General features: G+C 61.7%; 1 protein-coding gene across 3 annotated transcripts in view; it reads left to right on the top strand.

Annotated features, from left to right (window-relative positions):
* The window catches only part of RASGRF1 (Ras protein specific guanine nucleotide releasing factor 1), a 53,260-nt gene extending 36,299 nt beyond the window's left edge, over positions 1-16,961 (top strand). Inside the window, exons 16-27 of one of the 3 annotated variants that reach the window (XM_024561785.3) lie at positions 1,263-1,388; positions 2,576-2,746; positions 3,163-3,269; positions 3,652-3,764; positions 4,793-4,853; positions 6,078-6,181; positions 6,306-6,390; positions 8,642-8,839; positions 9,838-9,917; positions 14,193-14,310; positions 14,834-14,902; positions 16,737-16,961. In XM_024561785.3, the coding sequence (XP_024417553.2) occupies positions 1,263-1,388; positions 2,576-2,746; positions 3,163-3,269; positions 3,652-3,764; positions 4,793-4,853; positions 6,078-6,181; positions 6,306-6,390; positions 8,642-8,839; positions 9,838-9,917; positions 14,193-14,310; positions 14,834-14,902; positions 16,737-16,829 (1,325 nt within the window). In that variant the 3' untranslated portion in view covers positions 16,830-16,961. Of the gene's footprint in view, positions 1-1,262; positions 1,389-2,575; positions 2,747-3,159; positions 3,270-3,651; positions 3,765-4,792; positions 4,854-6,077; positions 6,182-6,305; positions 6,391-8,641; positions 8,840-9,837; positions 9,918-10,904; positions 11,151-14,192; positions 14,311-14,833; positions 14,903-16,736 lie in introns of those variants that run through there. The other 2 variants (XM_053913227.1, XM_053913228.1) reach the window with 2 other exon arrangements.
* The last annotated feature ends 717 nt before the right edge of the window (positions 16,962-17,678 follow it).

The raw sequence follows: 17,678 nt of genomic DNA, 5'->3' as shown, positions 1-17,678 counted from the left end.
GTAGGTTGTCACGAGGAGGGAGAGAGGACCACGTCCCAGACAGAAGGGTGGAGCGGGCAAGCCTGAGGCCCTAGGAGACAGGCGCGTGCATCTGGGCTGCAGGTGTGGGCAGTGCAGGGCCTGAAACCCAACACCCTCTGGAGCCCCCCCCCAACCCCCCCACCCCAGCATCTTGGTCCTGTGTCTGCACTGTGTGTCTGGCTGTGACATCTCAGGCTGGCCCGTGCCTGGGGGCCCCAGCACTGTCCGCCGGGGAGGGGGCTCTGCAGACACCGTGAACAGGGTGGGGATTGCTCCCTCAGGGCGGAGAAGAAAGAGGGGAGGCAGGACCCCCCTGCGGAGGGCCCAGCTGAGAGAAACCACAGGTGATGCCAAGTGACCATGTCCCATGCAGCACATGGGGACACACACGGCAGAAAGTCAGACTGTGGAGAGCCCCAAACGCCAGCCTTCAGGGCAGAGGATGGGGGACCGTGACGGCCCGGGTGCCACCCGTCAGGGGCCTGTAGCGACTCACACTGTGACGTTACCAGTGTGACATAGACGTCCCCGCGGAGTCCCCACACAGGGGGCCCTGAGCCGGCCTGCCCGAGCACCAAAGCGTGTGCACACTCATGTGCTTGTGTGACCGTGCACATGCACACGGATGCTCTTTCCTGAAGAGAAGACCCATCTGCCCTTGAGTTCTCAAAAGGGCTGAGTAGTTGGGGAAACCGAGGATCAGGGACACCTCATTTCCGACCGAGCTCTCCCCAGACTGAACTTGTAACATCGTTCGTCAGCTTTTCCCCAAGTGCACCCACCGTGAGTCCCCCCCGGATGAGGGAGACGTTAAGCTATTGCCCAAACCCAGGTGTGCAGACCACAGGCATCCCTGGGAAAACAAGGGCAGGGGGTCTCCTAACCAAGATGCTTCACACCCAGAACACCCCAGCCACTCCCAGGGAGGTCCAGGCTCTGGCCAGGTGGGCAACACCTGGGAACTTGCTGGCCGCGCAGAGCCCTGGCCCCACCCCAAACTCTGCGCCCCACCAGACCCCAGGCACGGGCCTTGCAGGTCCAAGAAGCCTGGGTAGAGTGAGCGGAGCCTGCCTGCCGACCCTCAGCCTGTGGAAGGGCTGATGGGGCCAAGCCCAGCTCTTAAACTTTCCCCCGCGGGCGTGTCCCAACCTCCCCCGTGGGCACCAGTGGAGGACAGGCCTGCATGTCAAAACCGGTGACCCCCTGAGAAACGCCAAATCACCTCCCCTCTCGCCTCCCAGGCTCGGAGGTCTCCGTGAGGGGAGAGTCGGACACCGACCCAAACCAGAGCGAGGACGCGGACACGGAGACCTCACCCACCAAGTCTCCCACGACACCAAAATCGGTCAAGAGCAAAAATTCCTCAGGTACAGCCTGAAGCTACAGACAGACCCCCAGAGGAGCAGGCCATCCGGGCAGGGAAGGGGGCAGCCAATCACGTAACCCGTGGTGACCGGTGACCCTGGGGCTGAAATGCCCGCTGGAGGAGTGGGGGGTGGCGTCCTGCTCTTACCCCGGCACAGTCACTCCCAGCCCCGGACAGGATGCACAACCCGCTGGGTTCAGAGGCGCCTCCTGAGCTGCGGCCCCGCCTCAGGGCCCTAAATCACCGGGCAGTCCTGGCGAGGGGCCAGGTTACTCCCATTTTTCAATTGATGGTAAAGACTCCGTCAGGTGGCCTCACAGTCCTGTCCCGAGGGGCCGAAGGGCCTGTCCAGGGGTCCGGTCTGCACACCGGGCCCTGACAGACCCGAAGGTGAGGTCTCCTTCCCGACCCCTGTTCCCACACACGGAGAGCGGCCTGAACCCCAGCTCCCCAACACTCCGGCCTCCGAAGACACGCAGCCCCGCGGGCGCCCCCTAGCGGCAGGCACGCACCGCTGCTCAGCCGCACCAGGCCCATCTCACCGAGCGAGCGCCAAACCCCAGCCCCCAGCCCAGCGGGCGCTCCTCACCGCAGGGCCGTTGTCCTGAGTGCCTATCGCTCCCCACTCTTCCAAGATGGAGCTACAGGTCTCCAGAGTCAGCCCCACCACTGTTTCTCCTAAACGTGATTACTAACGTTGATATTCCACAGCAGACACAGGGCCTTTCACGGGACACTAAACCTCCTTCCACCTGTACTTCCACCCTTTGAGGTGGGTGCTCACATCCCCCTTGTCCAGGGATCGCCCACGGAGACTCAGAGAGGTTAGGTAACCACCTCAGGCCACACAGCGAGGAAGAGGAGGACCCGGCGTGCAGGGCTCGGGGGTCGCCCCGCCCCTGAGCCTGTCAGCGTCCCTGGGGGATCGTCAGTCGCTGCGCTCGTTGAGTGTTCACTCCGAATTGCCAAGGGTCACAGGCTCCCTCTGGCTGGGCCCGAGAGGTGACAGGGTTTGGGACAACAGAGAGACGTTGGAAACCCTACCCCCCGCCCCCCAGAGGCAGGAGGGTGGCAGGACCGTGTGCGTGCCCACGGGAGAAGGCAGAAGGAGGCGGCGCTGGGGGCGCACCCCCTGCGGCCGCGCAGCGCGTTCGCGCCCTGCGACCCCCGGGTTCCCTCCCTCCGCAGAGTTCCCGCTCTTTTCCTGCAACAACGGGGTAGTCAGGACGCCCTGTCGCGAGCTGGACAGCAGCCGCAGCAGCCTGTCGGCGGCCTCCGCCTTCGCCATCGCGACCGCGGGCGCCAACGAGGGCACCCCGAACAAGGAGAAGTACCGGAGGATGTCCTTGGCCAGCGCAGGTGCGAGGGGGGCTCGGCTCACGGCCTCGCGGAGGTCGGCCGGGCTGCGAGAGCGCCGGGATCCGGGGTCCCTGATCCTGCGCAGCCTTGGACGCTGCCCCCTGTGGCCAGGAGGCCCCTTCCTGCCTGTACCGGGAGGGAATCCGCTGCCCATGGAGCCCTGGTCGCCTCCACCTCCCACCTGCACACACAGGTCCCAGAGTGGGGGCCCCAGGGGCCGCCGATCAGGGGGACGGCCCAGATCTGACAGCGGAGACAAGCGGAGTGCAGTCCAGGGGGGTGGGGTGCACGCTGCCCTCCAGGGCGCCAGATGTGAGCGGCAGCCCAGCCCCCCAGGTCTGGGGTTTGAATGGAGGTGGGTCGAGCCCTGTTCCTTGTCTTCATGACCCTGTCCCCTCTGTCCCCTCTGCCAGCAGCGTTTCCCCCCGACCAGAGGAATGGAGACAAGGAGTTCGTCATCCGCAGAGCAGCCACCAACCGCGTCCTGAATGTGTTGCGGCACTGGGTGTCCAAGCACTCCCAGGTGGGAGCTGGCGAACAAGCCGCGGCAGTGGGAGGGAGGGGCCAGGGTGCCAGGGAACAGCCTCACACCCTCTAGGAGGGGACCGAGGACATTCAGGGGGACAGGGGCTTCTGTCTGTTGGGGTACCAGGTAGGTCTGCCCCCCTCAGGGCCCTGGGCGAAGCCCTGGCTCTCAGGGGCGGCCAGCCGATCAGGGAGCCTTCCACCTGGAGGTTTCCAGGGCCCACAGGCGTCCTGCCAGGAGCCCGAGGAAAAAAAATGAGGGGGCAGCCACCACAGGCAAAACCAGGAGCCCCGGCTTCCTCCCTTGACCTGAGTGGGGACGCCTTCGGGCAGCTCGAACAGGGTGTCCTGTGCACGGCCACCATCCCCTCCTCCCACAGGACTTTGAGAGCAATGCGAAGCTCAAGCGCAAGGTGATTGGCTTCCTGGAGGAGGTCATGCACGACCCAGAGCTCCTGACGCAGGAGAGGAAGGCCGCGGCCAACATCATCAGGTAGGGTGGCTCCGGCCGTCCCCGCCCCCAGCAGCTAATGCTCATCTATCTGGCCATCCTAACGGCACCCCCAGCTGCCCCCTCCATGACCTTGAACAGACAGTGGGGCTTCGAAGTCTTAACCCGTCACAGCTCAGTAAAGTGTGGCCCTCAGTGCCTCAGCCGCGCGAGCCCCACGTGGCTAGCGGCTGCACACGGGGCACACAGGTGCAGAACTCTCCGACACCATCACTGTGGTGGGCTCCATGGTGGGCTCCGTGGTTGCGCTGGCTGGCCCGTGTGCAGGGACTCAGGGAATGCCCGTTGAGCTGAATTGAATGAAACTGTCCCCACACCTGCATTCTCCCTCCTTCCGGGACAGTCCCTCTGGGCGCAGGTCAGGGGTCAGGCAGCTGTATCTGAGCGGACTCAGCCTGTGGGGGGCTGTGGTCTTTCTCCCCTCGGCGCACAGCAAATGGTCCACATTCCCAGGCTGCAGCGAGGTGAGGGGGGGGCAGCTGCCACGTCTTTGTGGGGGGCTCAGTGGGAGCCGGACACAGGCCCCCTGTGTACCCAGGGCTTGCTCAGGTACAGGTGCCGGGGCTTGGGGTCTGGTCCAGCCCCAGCTGCCCCTCTCCGGCCCAAAGCGGCCAGCTCAGACTCGGACCCTCAGCCGAACTTGCCAGCCTTCCTTCAGCTCCCTGAAGCCCCCCTGCCTCAGCCCTGTCTGTGCTCCAAGCTCAGGGTCCTAGGATCTCTTCCAGGCTTCTGACCTCTTCAGTAGTCACCCCACTGCACACACTTCCACATGCACAGTCAGCTTGCCCCCGGGGTCCCTCATCGTCCTCCTGGGGTGCAGGGCAGAGCAGGGCTTCTCTCACCTGTCTCCCCACCCTGCCTGACTCCTGGGTGTCCCCAGCCTCCACCATTCCTGTCACCCTGCTGGCAAGGGGGCCAGGTGCAGACACAGGGAGCTCGGGGGGGCCTCACCCAGCCAGGGGGGAGGTGGGCTACAGAGTGCACGGTGTCGCTGGCCCTTCTGTCCCCAGGACTCTGACACAGGAGGACCCGGGAGACAATCAGATCACGCTGGAGGAGGTCACACAGATGGTGAGCCAAGCCGGTCCCCCTGCCTCGCTGGCTCCCAGGACCCCTGCCCCCCGGGCCCCTCAGAGCACACTCACCCCTGCCGGGTCCTGCCCCGGGGGGCAGCTCTGCGGGGCTGGCACCCAGAGCCCACCTGCGCCCACAGCCAAACCCCACCTCATTGTCCATGTCCACGGGCCACTCATACATGTTCTTTGTCTAGTCCCTTCCCCTTCTTCCCACCCTTGTCCCCTCCCTCCTCCCCTCTAGACAGGAGGGAGGTTGTGCAGGTACTGCAGACTTCCTGCAGCTGGGGGTTGCTGACATGCTTACCCGGCACCAGCACCTGGGCCGCTGGCTCCACAGCAGCCGGACACTCTTCCCCACAAAGTGCCGCTGGGCTGCCGGCTGAGAGCCTGGGTGGGGACGTCCAGTGTGCAGGAGACGTCCCCCAGGGGCCTCAGAGCGGCGCCTGCTGGGAGGGGTTTCGAAAGCCCCAAGAAAGCCCTGGCCAGTGTGGCTCAGTGGATTGAGTATTGGCCTATGAACCGAAGGGTCGCCGGTTCGATTCCCAGTCAGAGCCCATGCCTGAGCTGTGGGCAGTAGGGGCGCGTGAGAGGCAACCACACATTGAAGTTTCTCTCCCTCGCTTTCTCCCTCCTTTCCCCTCTCTCTAAATAAATAAAAATTAAAAAAATAAAGAAGAGGAAAGAAAGAAAGAAAGCCCCACAAAAGGCAGTGGAAGCCGTCCACTGGCCTCTGCCCCTTCCCCCGCCCCCGCGGCATCCCATCCCCCACACCCGTGCTTATTCCTAACATGTCCCCAGTGGACATGGGCCCCTCCCAGACCAGCCCTGTCCCAGCTCCCTGTGGCCCCTCCTGAGACCTCTGGGCCAGGGACCCCTCCCTCCCCGTGTCCACCTCTGAGGACCATGGGGACTGTGGGGCTCCGAATAGCATTTCCTGAAGATTTCCCCCCATCACAGGACTCGGGTGGTGTCCTCCCATGGGCAGCCCTGTGACCAGGAGCACGGTAACCCTGGGACGCAGGCCAGTCGGCTGTCCTGGGGGCAGTCGCACCTGTGAGTCCCCATTGGCCAGCTAAGTCTATGGAGCCTGCTGTGGGCACCGATGGGACCTACCTGTGTGTGGCCGTCACTCACCTCCACCCCTCCACCCGTCCCCGCCCCCCCCCGAAATGGCCAGAACACAAGGAGGTGGCCCTAACTCGGACTTTGCTGCCCCCAGGCCACGGGCGTGAAGGCCGAGCCCTTTGAAAACCACTCAGCGCTGGAGATCGCGGAGCAGCTGACCCTGCTGGACCACCTGGTCTTCCGGAAGATCCCTTATGAGTGAGTGGGCGTGGGTGCCTGCCCCCCTCTCCTACCCCCCTGCAGAAAGCCACGCCCCCAGAAATGACACCCTTCAAATCGAAGCCACCTAAATGCTCCTGCCTGGGTGCCCCCATTCCTGCAGGGAGTTCTTTGGGCAGGGCTGGATGAAGCTGGAGAAGAACGAGCGGACCCCTTACATCATGAAAACCACCAAGCACTTCAACGACGTGAGTACCCGCGGGGGTTTCCTCAGCAGGACTCTGAGGCCCTCCATGGGGGCCTCGGGCTGTGGCTTCGTCCCACTTAGCATCAGCCTCAGTTTCTCCCCATATCAAGGGGGCTGGCCCCAGGAGGGTGCCCCTCCGAGCAGCCTCCTGGAGAGTCCTTGGGAAGGAGCAGGGAGAGAGGACGGAGGACCCCGAGCGATGCTCCTCATTTCCACCCTCACGGTGGTATCGGAGGCAGGCACACTGGGCTGGAAAATGTCAGACTTCCCTCTAAGTCTGCCCGACGCAGAAGCTGCTGAAGTTCTTGAAGCTTCAGCCAGTGCCTGGAAGTGAGGCTCCGACCCACCCCCCTTTCCTGCCCTTGTCTGCTGGGGGAGAGACGAGGCTGGGTTTGAGCCCAGGGCTCGTGGGGGTCTGCCTACTCCTGGGGGTCTGGCCCACCTGGAACGGCCTGGACTCACTGGGGAGGGGGCAGTAGGACTGGGTTTGTCCCCCACACCCCGCTCCCCGCACCTGCCTCAGGGACACGGGGACAGCAGAGGACTGGGGGCCAGATGCTGGCCAGTGTTCTGAGGGGTGATCACACCCACTCGCTCTCTGGTCTGTGGTACCAGTAAGAACAGCCCCTTTGCTGAGTCCCACCTGCGGCCCAGCGCCAGGCTGTACATGCAGCTTGTTCAAACCTCCCACCAGTCCCAGAAGAGGGGGGCCAGTACCCTGTTTTAGGAAACCAGGGCCCCACGGGGCACATGGCAGAGGGGTCCTAGCTGGTGTCCAGGAGCAAAGGGCACCCCCACTGCTGCACAGCCCCACCTGTAAGAAAACATTCGGGCCTCCCGCCCCTTGAGCACCCCAGGGTGCTCACCTCTCCATGCCTCTGAGCCTACTCACCAGCACAGGGAAGAGCCTCTGACGGCTGCAAGTGGGAGCACAGGACCCACTTGTCCTGACCACCCCGGCCAACCCCCACAAGGGACACCCCTCCCCACTTCTACACGCACCCGGTCCTGGGAGGGAACAAGGAGGACCCAGCCCCCCTGAGTACCAGGAGCTAGGGACAGTGGGCAAGGCCCCAGGACTCACGCAGAAGGCCTGAGTCCCACCACGCTCTGGCCACAGGCCCAGCAACAGCCCCAAGCAGCAGAGGCAGGCCGGCTCTCCCTACACGTCCCACGTCCCACAGCCCAGACTCACGTCAGTAAAGACAAGTGTAGGGAGTTCACCCTGCGCCGGACAGCCTCACATTTGCTCCCGGTGTGTGCGCACCTAGTGGGTGAAGAAGCCGCGGTGCAGGAGGTTCGGCTTCATCCCCCCAGGGCCGCCCTCCACGTTCTGGCTCTGCGCCATCTGTGCAAAATCCCTCCAATTCTCTCCCGCAACCTGTTCCCTCATCGCCCACACTGCGCTTCTACCCATTTCCCAGTCCCTTGGGCTCTGTTCTTAGTCTTCCTGAAAGGACCGGCTGGGACCTCCGGTGTCAGGGCCAGAACTGGGGGGAGGCAAGCCCAGGGCGCAGAGGGTAAGGAGCTGCCCCCCTGGGGACCTCCAGGGCCCTTGAGTCTGGCCCCTAAGACAGCCTTCAAGGGAAGGGTGACAGCGAATCTGGTTCCTGGTTTAGAGAGGACACGTCTCCTGCTCCCCCGTTTAGGATGCTGCTTGTCATGGATTGCTTGGGAAAATGGCATCTTTACATTTCCCTTTGGGAGTGTGATCTTTTTCTTCAGTATCCAAATCTTTGATAACTTTTGGTAACTGATTTTTTGTTTTTTCTTTTTCACATGCCATCCTCCATAAGTCCTCCGTAATGTACAGGTTCCCGCTGGTAGTTTGAAGATAATATTTGTCATATTTTCTAAATGGTATGCCTAATACAGAGAAGCTTTTTATCTTTGTATGCTGAGTCCTTAACCAGCCACCCTAACAAGCGCAGTTAGTTTTTCCTAAGCATTCTTCCAGGATTTTCTTTTTTTTTTAAGACGGTTTTTTTTTTTTTTAAGATGTTATTTATTTTTAGACAGGGGAAGGGAAGGAGAGAGGGAAATATCAAGGTGTGGTTGCCTCTCGCGCGCGCCCTACTGGGCACCTGGCCCACCGGCGACCCTTTGGTTCGCAGGCCCGCGCTCAATCCGCTGAGTCGCTCTTTGCGGTTTTCAAACACCGGGTGGGCCCACCTGCTAATAACTGCGGTCGGTCACCTTTGCAGTACTTAACTCCTCTTACCTTTCTCTTGTCTCATCGCATGGGCTCAAAGATCAGTAACCTGATCGCTTCGGAAATCATCCGCAGCGAGGACATCGGCGCGAGGGTGAGCGCCATCGAGAAGTGGGTGGCGGTGGCCGACATCTGCCGCTGCCTGCACAACTACAACGCGGTGCTGGAGATCACCTCCTCCATGAACCGCAGCGCCATCTTCCGGCTGAAAAAGACGTGGCTCAAAGTCTCCAAGCAGGTGTGGGCGGGGCGCTGGCAGGCCGCCTGCGAGGGGCGGGGCCGAGGCAGCGAGTCCGACGCGCTGGGGCCCTGGGCGCTCACAGGCCGGCAGAGGTCGGGGTGAGGCCTAGCTCGCCCAGGCGCAGCGGGGCTCCTCTTTTCCCTATAGCGCCTGGGACCCGTGGGCCTGTGATTCCCAGGTGGATGATTAATACCTCGGAGGGGGAAGGGTGCTGGTCCCAACATCTGCTCTTGGCGTTGGCGCCTCGCCCGGACCTGCAGGCGGCTGAGACGGTGGTCAGGGGACCCTGCCAGCCCCTCTCCTGGACTCTGATCTCCGCAGACCTCTGTCCACCAGAGCAGCAGCGGGTCCCCCTTCCCCATCGGGTGGCTGGCGATCCCAAATGGCAGCTCGATCTTTATGCATTGAAAACACGATTCTGAAAAACGGCAGGAGGGTTCTGCCCGGGGAAGGAATTCCCTGCACAGGGCGCCCTAGGGGGCAGTTCCTCCGAAAGGAGGGCCCAGTGGGGGACTTGGGCCACTTCCCTGGGGCCCTTGGCGGGTGCCCCAGCCCCAGCCGCAGCCCGTACTTGTGCCAAAGGCTGGACAGGGCGGCCTCCAAAGGCAACGACGACTTTTGTCGGCATCTCTTCTCTGGACTCTTACAAGTGGGCGGAGTCCCGACGTAGGCCAGTGCAGGTGGGAGGAGACGGTGGCGCCCTCTGGGTGCAGTTCCTGAGCAGGACCTCAACCACTAATCCCCCACCGCTTTCTGCTCTGGGCGCGGCTCCCAGGGGCGGCCCATCACGTCCTCCTCAGTCACCGGGTCTCAGGACCCCTCAAATGCAGGCCCCCATGCCTCCCTCCCGTGTTTGCAGAGCACAAGTGGGTGAACGCGGTCACTCAAAGCTGGGACCCTCGGGAGTCGGGGGTCAAGGTTCCCACACCGAGGTAGTGCCCTGAACTCTGTGGTGCGCCGGCCGTGGGCTAGCAAACGCTTCTAATTCCTTCCAGACCAAAGCTCTGATTGACAAGCTCCAAAAGCTTGTGTCCTCGGAGGGCAGATTTAAGAATCTGAGAGAGGCTCTGAAAAAGTAAGTGTGTCGTTCTGTCGCCGTCTGTTTTCACCTTGTAAGAACCGCATTCACACCCCCATCTGGCTGGAGCAGGAGGTCTGTCTGTCTGTGTGTCCGTCTGTCTACCCCCCCAAGACCCCCCTAGACGCCCCAGACCCCCCTCCCAGACCTCCCAGGCCAGGGCAGCTCTGTCCTCCATCATCTGCGGGAGAAATGCAGAGTCTCCGTCACCTCTCCCGGCACGGGCATGGGAAGCACACGGGAGCCCCGCAGGCCCAGCAGCTGTGCTGATGGACCGCAAGCGCCCGGTTCCTTGATTCTAAAACACACGTTTGTGCACATTTTCCTATTTCTGGGGGATAGGTGTTTAAAGTCAACGTGTCTATTTAATGGGGTGGTGTTTACTTCTTTTCCGTGGGACTCAACCATCAAAACAAAAGTGACTTCACAGACAATGGCCTTTTAGAATCAAAGGAAGGAGGCTCTTTACCCGTCACCGCCCCTCATGGCCCACAGAGAGCTCCCTTCCCCGACCTGGCCCCAGTGCCTACAGCCTGCCTGGGATGCTGCTCCCCCGCGCTGGCCCCTGGGCGCTCAGACCAGGCACCTTCTTGTTGGGGGGCCGTCCTGTGCCCAGACTCCACCCACAAGAATGACCCTGCCCTGCGTGATGAGGACCAAAAGTCTCCAAACATTTCCAAGTGTGAGGACACGTGGACACGTGCCCCATGGTCCCTGCCCCTGTGGCCACGCAGACACCGGGGGACCCTGGGTCCTGGCTCCCAGAGCCCAGGACGCCTCTCCTGTCTCCCGAGGGACCCCTGCCCATACAGGGCCTGGAGAGGGACCGGTCAGCGCTCCGCCCACCCACCCGCACAGTGGCGCTGACGCACCACGCCCCGCCCGCCTCCTGCGCCCCTCCCGCGCCCTCCTGCGCGCCTGGTCTGCCCCCTGCCGGCTCCGTGTCCATGGCCTTGACCACCTCCACTCTGTTTGTGTCCTCAGACAGATGTTGCACCCATCTGTGCTGTCGGCGTCTCTCCCCTGCCCGGGCTGCTGCAGCCCCGCGGACTGTGCTTGTGGGGCTGCCCACCGTGCATTCACCACCTGTCCGTCCGCCCCTGGGCGCCTCCATCTGCTTCCTCGTCCACGCCGCCGCCACCACCACCGCCGCCACAGCCTTCGTGGCCCCATTCTGTCTGAGTCCCCATCCTGACTGTCCTCCCTCCCTCAGGGCACCCGCGGGCCCGTGTAAGTGCCTCTCCCAGACGCCGCTGTCCCTGCTGCGCGGGACGGACGGGGCCTGCAGGTGCTCGGGGGGGCTCAGACTGCCAGCCGAAGATCGTCGCCTCCCAGAGATGCCGGCGCAGCCGGGCCGAGGAGGGAGAGAGAGGCTAGGGGACTTGGGGCGGCGCACCTGCGTCTGAGGCATTATCGCCGAGAGCGTGTGGTGTGGGCACTGGCTTGTCCCAGCAGGCGCGGGACAGCGTGCACGGGGCGTGAGGCATAGCTGCGCCGCACCCAGACAGGGGGTCCCGCGTGGGCCCTCAGCCCGTTCCTTTGTCCCAGCCCCTGGTCAGGCCGCCCTTCCTTACGACCGTCAGCCTTGCAGCTGCACTGCCTCCCTCCCTCCCTCCCCCAGCCCCTCTTTTAAATATCCCCTGCAGCCCCCCACCTGGGAGCCTGAGAGGCACCGCATCTTCTGTCCTCACTCCCCAAGCCACACCCGTGTGACACCCACGATGCTGTCCCCTCCTCTCCGCCTCCCTGTGATCAGAACCTTCCCACCCGCACCTGCAGCACAGTCTGGTCGGCCCTTTTGGGGCTGGCGGCAGGTGTGCCTGCGGCTCGGTTCAACCCAGCGTGCATTTGCATGTCTGTACTTTTCAAATTTATTTTTATTTATATATTTTTTATTGTTTTTAATCTGCACTTTTTTTCTGTTTGAGTAAGAAATGGTCAGCTGAGAGGCCAGGGAGGCAGGCTGCGGCTGCGGCCAGGGAAGCCGCGCCCCTTTGTCCCCTGAATTCAGGACAGGGAACAGCCAGAGGGAGGAGAAGCCTGTGGGCCACGGGGCCTTCCCCACTCACCCCAGCAGGTCCTCTGCTAGTGAGACAGCAGCAGCTACTGTCCAGGCAGCAAAAGCAAGACAGGGACCTGAGCCCTCCCCACTGCGGACTCACGACATCTTTTTTGTTTTCTAAAAACCTGAGCACCTAATTTTCCTGCCACAAGCATCAGGGGTTCCAGCCGCCACCACCCAGCTCCAGGTGCCTCCTGAGACGGAGAGGAGACCCCCGCCCACTCCACCCCCAACCCCGACACTCACATGGAGGGTCCGAGGGAGCAGAGGGCGCTGTGCCCACAGGAGCCCACCCTCTGCAACCCTTTCCCGCAGGGGCTCAGCGTGGGTTGCTCAGTCCCCTGCTGTGGCGGCCTTTAGGGGCCATCTGCCAGCCTTCTCTGCCCCATACCGCCCCGTTCCCGGGCTGGCCACTGCCGTGGCCACCCCACACACCCACGTGGCTCTGGATTTGCTTGGGCAGATGTGGGTGTGCCAGGTGTGCTGTTCCCCAGGCCCCTCCTGGAGGCCCCTCACTCTGGAGGTGGTCAGTAGGGACAGAGTTAGCGACGGGGGTGGAAGAAACAGTCAGGAAGACCAGCAGACCCCCCTGAGGTTCCCCCTGGTCCAGGCGGTGAGAGACCCTGGAAGCCCTTACTCACACTCGGTCCCCCGGTGCTAAGGGGTCCTGGGAGCCCTGCAAGCGGCTAGTCAGGGCCTCCTGCCCACGGGCACAGCGGGTGCGGGGCACACCGGCTGCAGCCCCCGCTCTGACCCGGGAGCTGTGTCTCCGGCAGACACAGAGGTCTGTGGGTCCCAGCACAGTGAGACCGGAAGTAAAAGCCAGGCCTCCCCACAACCTGCACGACCCTTGCTTATTTATTTGTTTATTTATTTGGTCAAAACCCACAGTTAAATTAATTCTATTTGACAGAAATCTCACAAAACAGCACTTGCTTTCCGTCCACACCACAATGACCTCGGATATTTTCTCTTCGATTCTACCTCTTTAAGAAAAAAAAATGTTTTCAATGTGGTGGACACCCACTACAATAGCTCCACACCAGTAAGCGGTGCTGTTCGGAAAAATAGCCAGGGCCGCTGCCCCCCACACTCGGAGGCTGCGCCTCACAGCCGGGACAGAGCCAACGGCACTGGTGTTTACTTAACAGCTTCCTCTACACGGACTCACTCTTTCCCCAAAATAATCTTAAACAGGAAGGAAAACTGCCTGTTTAAACAGGAAACCAGCCTATGTTCCGCAGATACAACATTACCATAAAAAAACGCAGTGGAAACAGAATGCTGTGCAATTCTGGCCGATCCTGACGTGGGCAACATTCCAGTCCTGCGACCTGGTGCTATTTCTTTAGAAAGAAAAACACACGGGGAGAATGCCACGCACTGGGAAGTGGCAAAGCCCGACGGCGCGCGGCGTCCTTGGCACAGGGCGGATTGAGACCCAGCGTTTGTGCCATTGGAGTCGAGGTCGTTTAGTACCGCATCTGGGCACCCCCTAAAATCCGGTGTCAGACCTCCAAATATTGTCTGAACCTCAGTTCTAGCGTACAAAAGGGACGTGAAGACCAGAGAGGGCAAGGACGGGCCTGGGGTCACACAGCAAGCAGGCGAGGCCTGGTGGCCAGCTTCCTGTGCTCACTGGGCCACCTGCCCTGCCTCTCCTTCCTCTGTGCTGGCAGTATGGCCTGGCGGCCACAGGAGACCCAGGTGAGATGGGTCAGCAACGCGGGCACCGGCACCTGTGTGTGGAGCTGTGAGGAGGAGTCCCAGAGGGGGCCGTACGCACCCACCCCAGAATTGGCCCCTTAGCAGCTCCCCAGCCAGAGGTGCCAGGACAAGTGGCGACGGAGCCCCAATGGGAGAGGCGTGGCCGCCCCGCTGTGCAGGCCCATCTCCCATAAGGGGGGGTCCCCTCGAGTCGCCAGTCATGGAAGCTGCCCCCCAGCAGCCACCAGGCAGGTGACCTCAGAGGGCAGGGGCTCCCACTTGGCCCCCACCCCAGTGCCGGGTGGGCAGGCGACACCCACAGGACAGAAGGAGACAGGCAGGAATGGGGTGGGCGCCGCGAAGCCCTCCAGGACACAATTCCAGGACAGGTCTGGGTGGACAGCATCCATGGCAGGACAGAGAGGAGAGGGGACAGGTGTCGTGTGCTGGGACAGGCTCCTGGTTTTAAGTGAAAACTGTTGTTACTGCCGTTTGCTCCCAAGTTGTGACCCGCCCTGTGTCCCTTACCTGGGCATGTACCTCACCGACCTGGCCTTCATCGAAGAGGGGACACCCAACTACACGGAGGACGGCCTGGTCAACTTCTCCAAGATGAGAATGGTGCGTTTCCCACAGCAGGGCAGGGCCCCCAGCCCTGGGCCACCAGGGAGGGCACACCCGTGTGGGCGCTGGAACCCGGCCCCTCGCTGAGAACCACGGCTCTGGCTGCCCGAGCCAGCCTTGCTGCTCCTACTCCTGTGATGCCCATGTCTGAGGGGCAGGCTGGAGGGGCCGGGACCAGCGCCCCCGTCACCCCTCAGAGCTGCAGCCAGAGCCCCTCCTGGCTGCCTCCCAAGCCCAGGCCTCTGTTCACACCCATCGCAAGCCTGGCTTCTCACAGCCCTGTCCCCTCCTTCCCTCAGCTGTAGAGCTTCTGCTTGTCCCGACTTCCCACCTGTTTTCCGTAACAGACGGTGTTTCTCTGGCAAACACAGGGTGGGAGCCCCGTGCTGGCCCCTGTAGGCACCCGGGGGGTGTGGGTGCTGGCCTCCACGAAACAGGCAGCCACCCTTGTGTCCCGCAGAGGCGGATGCTGGCGCCGAGAGAGACCCATCTTTACCCAGAACTCCCTTCGTCCCCACAGATATCCCACATTATCCGGGAGATCCGCCAGTTTCAACAAACTGCTTACAAAATCGAGCACCAAGCAAAGGTAAGTGGGCGGGGCTGCAGGGTCACAGTGCTTTTGCGCACCCGCTCGGACCTGGGGCACCCTCAGGGAGCGCTGTTTGCTGTCCCCTGCAGACAGGAGCTTGTCCCCTTCACGGGGGGGGGGGGGGGGGGGGGTGTGCTTGTGCAGACCGGGCCGCTCCTATCTGTCTGTCCGTACACCATACCTGCCCCCAGGAGGGTCGGTCATCGCGACCCAGCCTTATGACACCTCCTTGAAAGGAAACACGAGTGAGGGAAATCCCCCACTCACCACGTCCCCTCCCTGTCTTCTGCCTGCGCCAACACAGCCATCGTCTTCTCCCTGGTCAGGCATCTCAGAGACCATTTCCTGCTGAGACAGAGCGGCCTCGCCCCACCTTAGGGCTGGAAGCAAACCCCTGTGTTTACCCAGTATCTACACCAGCAACACTCACCCGCAAGAATGGTCACAACACGAAGTGACCGACTATTTAGTCAGGGGCCCTCACCTCTCCTCCCGCGGATTGTCAAGTTTTTTAAAAAATGACAACAGCCAGCACAACAGCCGTCCAATGTGAACGAATCACAATCACACCTTCTTTTTGGGGGGATCAGATCGGCAAGCGATATAAATGTTTTGGTTGCCGAGAACTGAGTGATTAGTTTATGTGCCGTGAGATGAAAAGGTTGAAAATTGCTGCTGGGTATTAATGGACATGTAGGTTGTTTGTCTTTTTTTTTTTTTTTACAGTGCATACCTTTTTTAAAATTTTATTTATTTATTTTTAGAGAGAGGAGAAGAGGGAAACATCGATGTGTGGTTGCCTCTTGAGTGCCCCCTACTGAGGGCCTGGCCCGCAACCCAGGCATGCGCCCTGACTGGGAATTGAACTGGTGGCCCTTTGGTGCGCAGGCCGGTGGTCAGTCCTCTGAGCCACACCAGCAGGGCAGGTTGTTTGTCTTTTGATGTTGAAGACAAGGCCAGAAAAAAACACCTTGTACGTGCAGGAAACGCAGAGTGTTGTGACAGGGTGGGCCTGCCCGTGCCAGCCAGGTGGGACGCGGCTGGGCAGGCCAGTCTGAGGGAGCAGAGGCCCAAGGGCCAGCCGGAGTGGCCACAGGGGGTCTGAGCCATATCCAACGTGGGCCACTAGGGCTCGGCCCCGTGTCCTGAGGACAGTAGGAAGCCTTGCAAGGGGCTGATGGAGCTGCATTCCGGTGCATTGGCAGTACCTGGCAGGGTGGCAGGCAGCGTGGGTGGCACATTAGTCTCATTTCAAACCTGCGCCGTTAGCCCCACAGCTGAGGTTTGCCGACCCAGACCCCGGCTCCCAGTCCTCTGACCCTCCCCTCCCGCCGGCCCCTCTGAATCTGGCCTCTAACCTCCCAGTTCACAGTTCACAAGAATTTCTAGCCCCAAGCACCCCCCAGGCACCGCAGGGGACCCAGGTCCTCCCCTGTTACTGTCCTCTGCCACAGCACTGCCCGCAAGGCTCTGTCCCCTCCCTGCGCCATGAGCGGAACCTGGTTCACAGCTGAGAGCCACACGAGAGAAGGAAATGTGGTGCCTACCCCTGCAATTCCCTCTCATGTCACCGCACGTAACTAGTTGCTGGCATTCTGCAGCACGCCAAAAAATATATTCATCCTTTGCCCATCCAACCAAAAAAATAGGTATCATTTTGAGTCGCGCACCCCGGACGGCTATTGTTTGTGTGTTGGCAAAGCACTGTGTTCTCTGTTGTTGCCACACATGTCCCCCGAAGCTCGCTGGGTTCCCGGGAGACCCCCGTGTCCGCAATCAGAGGGGGGGATCCCGTGACCCCGCCATTCCCTTCTCTCTCCCGCTCTCTCAGGTGACCCAGTATTTACTGGACCAGTCTTTTGTGATGGACGAGGAGAGCCTGTACGAGTCTTCCCTCCGGTTAGAACCCAAGCTGACCACCTGAAGCCGCTCCGCCCAGAATCAGCCGCCCCCCAGAGACACGCTGTAGAATTCTGTACATAGTCATTCGGTTTCTCTGGGTTTCCTTCTTTAGTACGTGCTTCTCCAAGAACACACACCCACTCTCGTTCTTAGATTCCCGTAGAGACAGACTAGGACTCTCTGTGCCGGTCCTGATGTTGTGCCCCCCGGCCCGCCCCCCTAAAACACGCCCTTATCTCCCACCGCACCTGACACTGTCTCCTCGTCTGTCCGGCCCAGCCCCTCGCTCTTCCCGAAGGGCACGCAAAGCGTGCATCCACGACTCTTAGGAGAAGTCCTGCTTCTGCCCTCCCCCAGCCTAGGCCCCGGGCTGAGTGGCCTCCCTCCCAGCATGTCTCATTAGTTGTTAAAACTAGGGTGGGGAGAAGGGAGGGGGAGCCACACCCTGACATCCTGCCAGTTCCCAAAGCAGCTTTGCCAGCCAAGACCGCAGGTCTCAGAGCTCCCCTGTCTCCTGGGGCACCCGCCTGGACAGAAGGGAGTCCTCTCCTCCGACAGCCGCACTAATGCTGCGTTCCCCACCCCGGTGGGGGCGTGTGGGGGGCACCCATGTCCTCCTCGCTGCGGGACTGCCACCAGATTGACCGCATGAACAGCGGCGTCTGTCCATCACACCGGACGAGGCCCTGGAAGGCGCCAAGGACCACGGAATCACCACACCAAGTAGACCCCTGCCGACCGCCGCGCCACGTCCACTGCAAGTCAGGAACACAAACCGAGGTCACTTCCCCTCTCTCAGGCCCTCCCAGCTTACGTTGAGATGCTATGCCTCGTGAACACAGTGCCACACGGTAGAATTTAGGACACCCAC

This window comes from Desmodus rotundus, chromosome 10 (genome assembly GCF_022682495.2).
Source record: "Desmodus rotundus isolate HL8 chromosome 10, HLdesRot8A.1, whole genome shotgun sequence".
NCBI classification, from domain to species: domain Eukaryota; kingdom Metazoa; phylum Chordata; class Mammalia; order Chiroptera; family Phyllostomidae; genus Desmodus; species Desmodus rotundus.
This window is presented reverse-complemented; position numbering and strand designations above follow the sequence as displayed.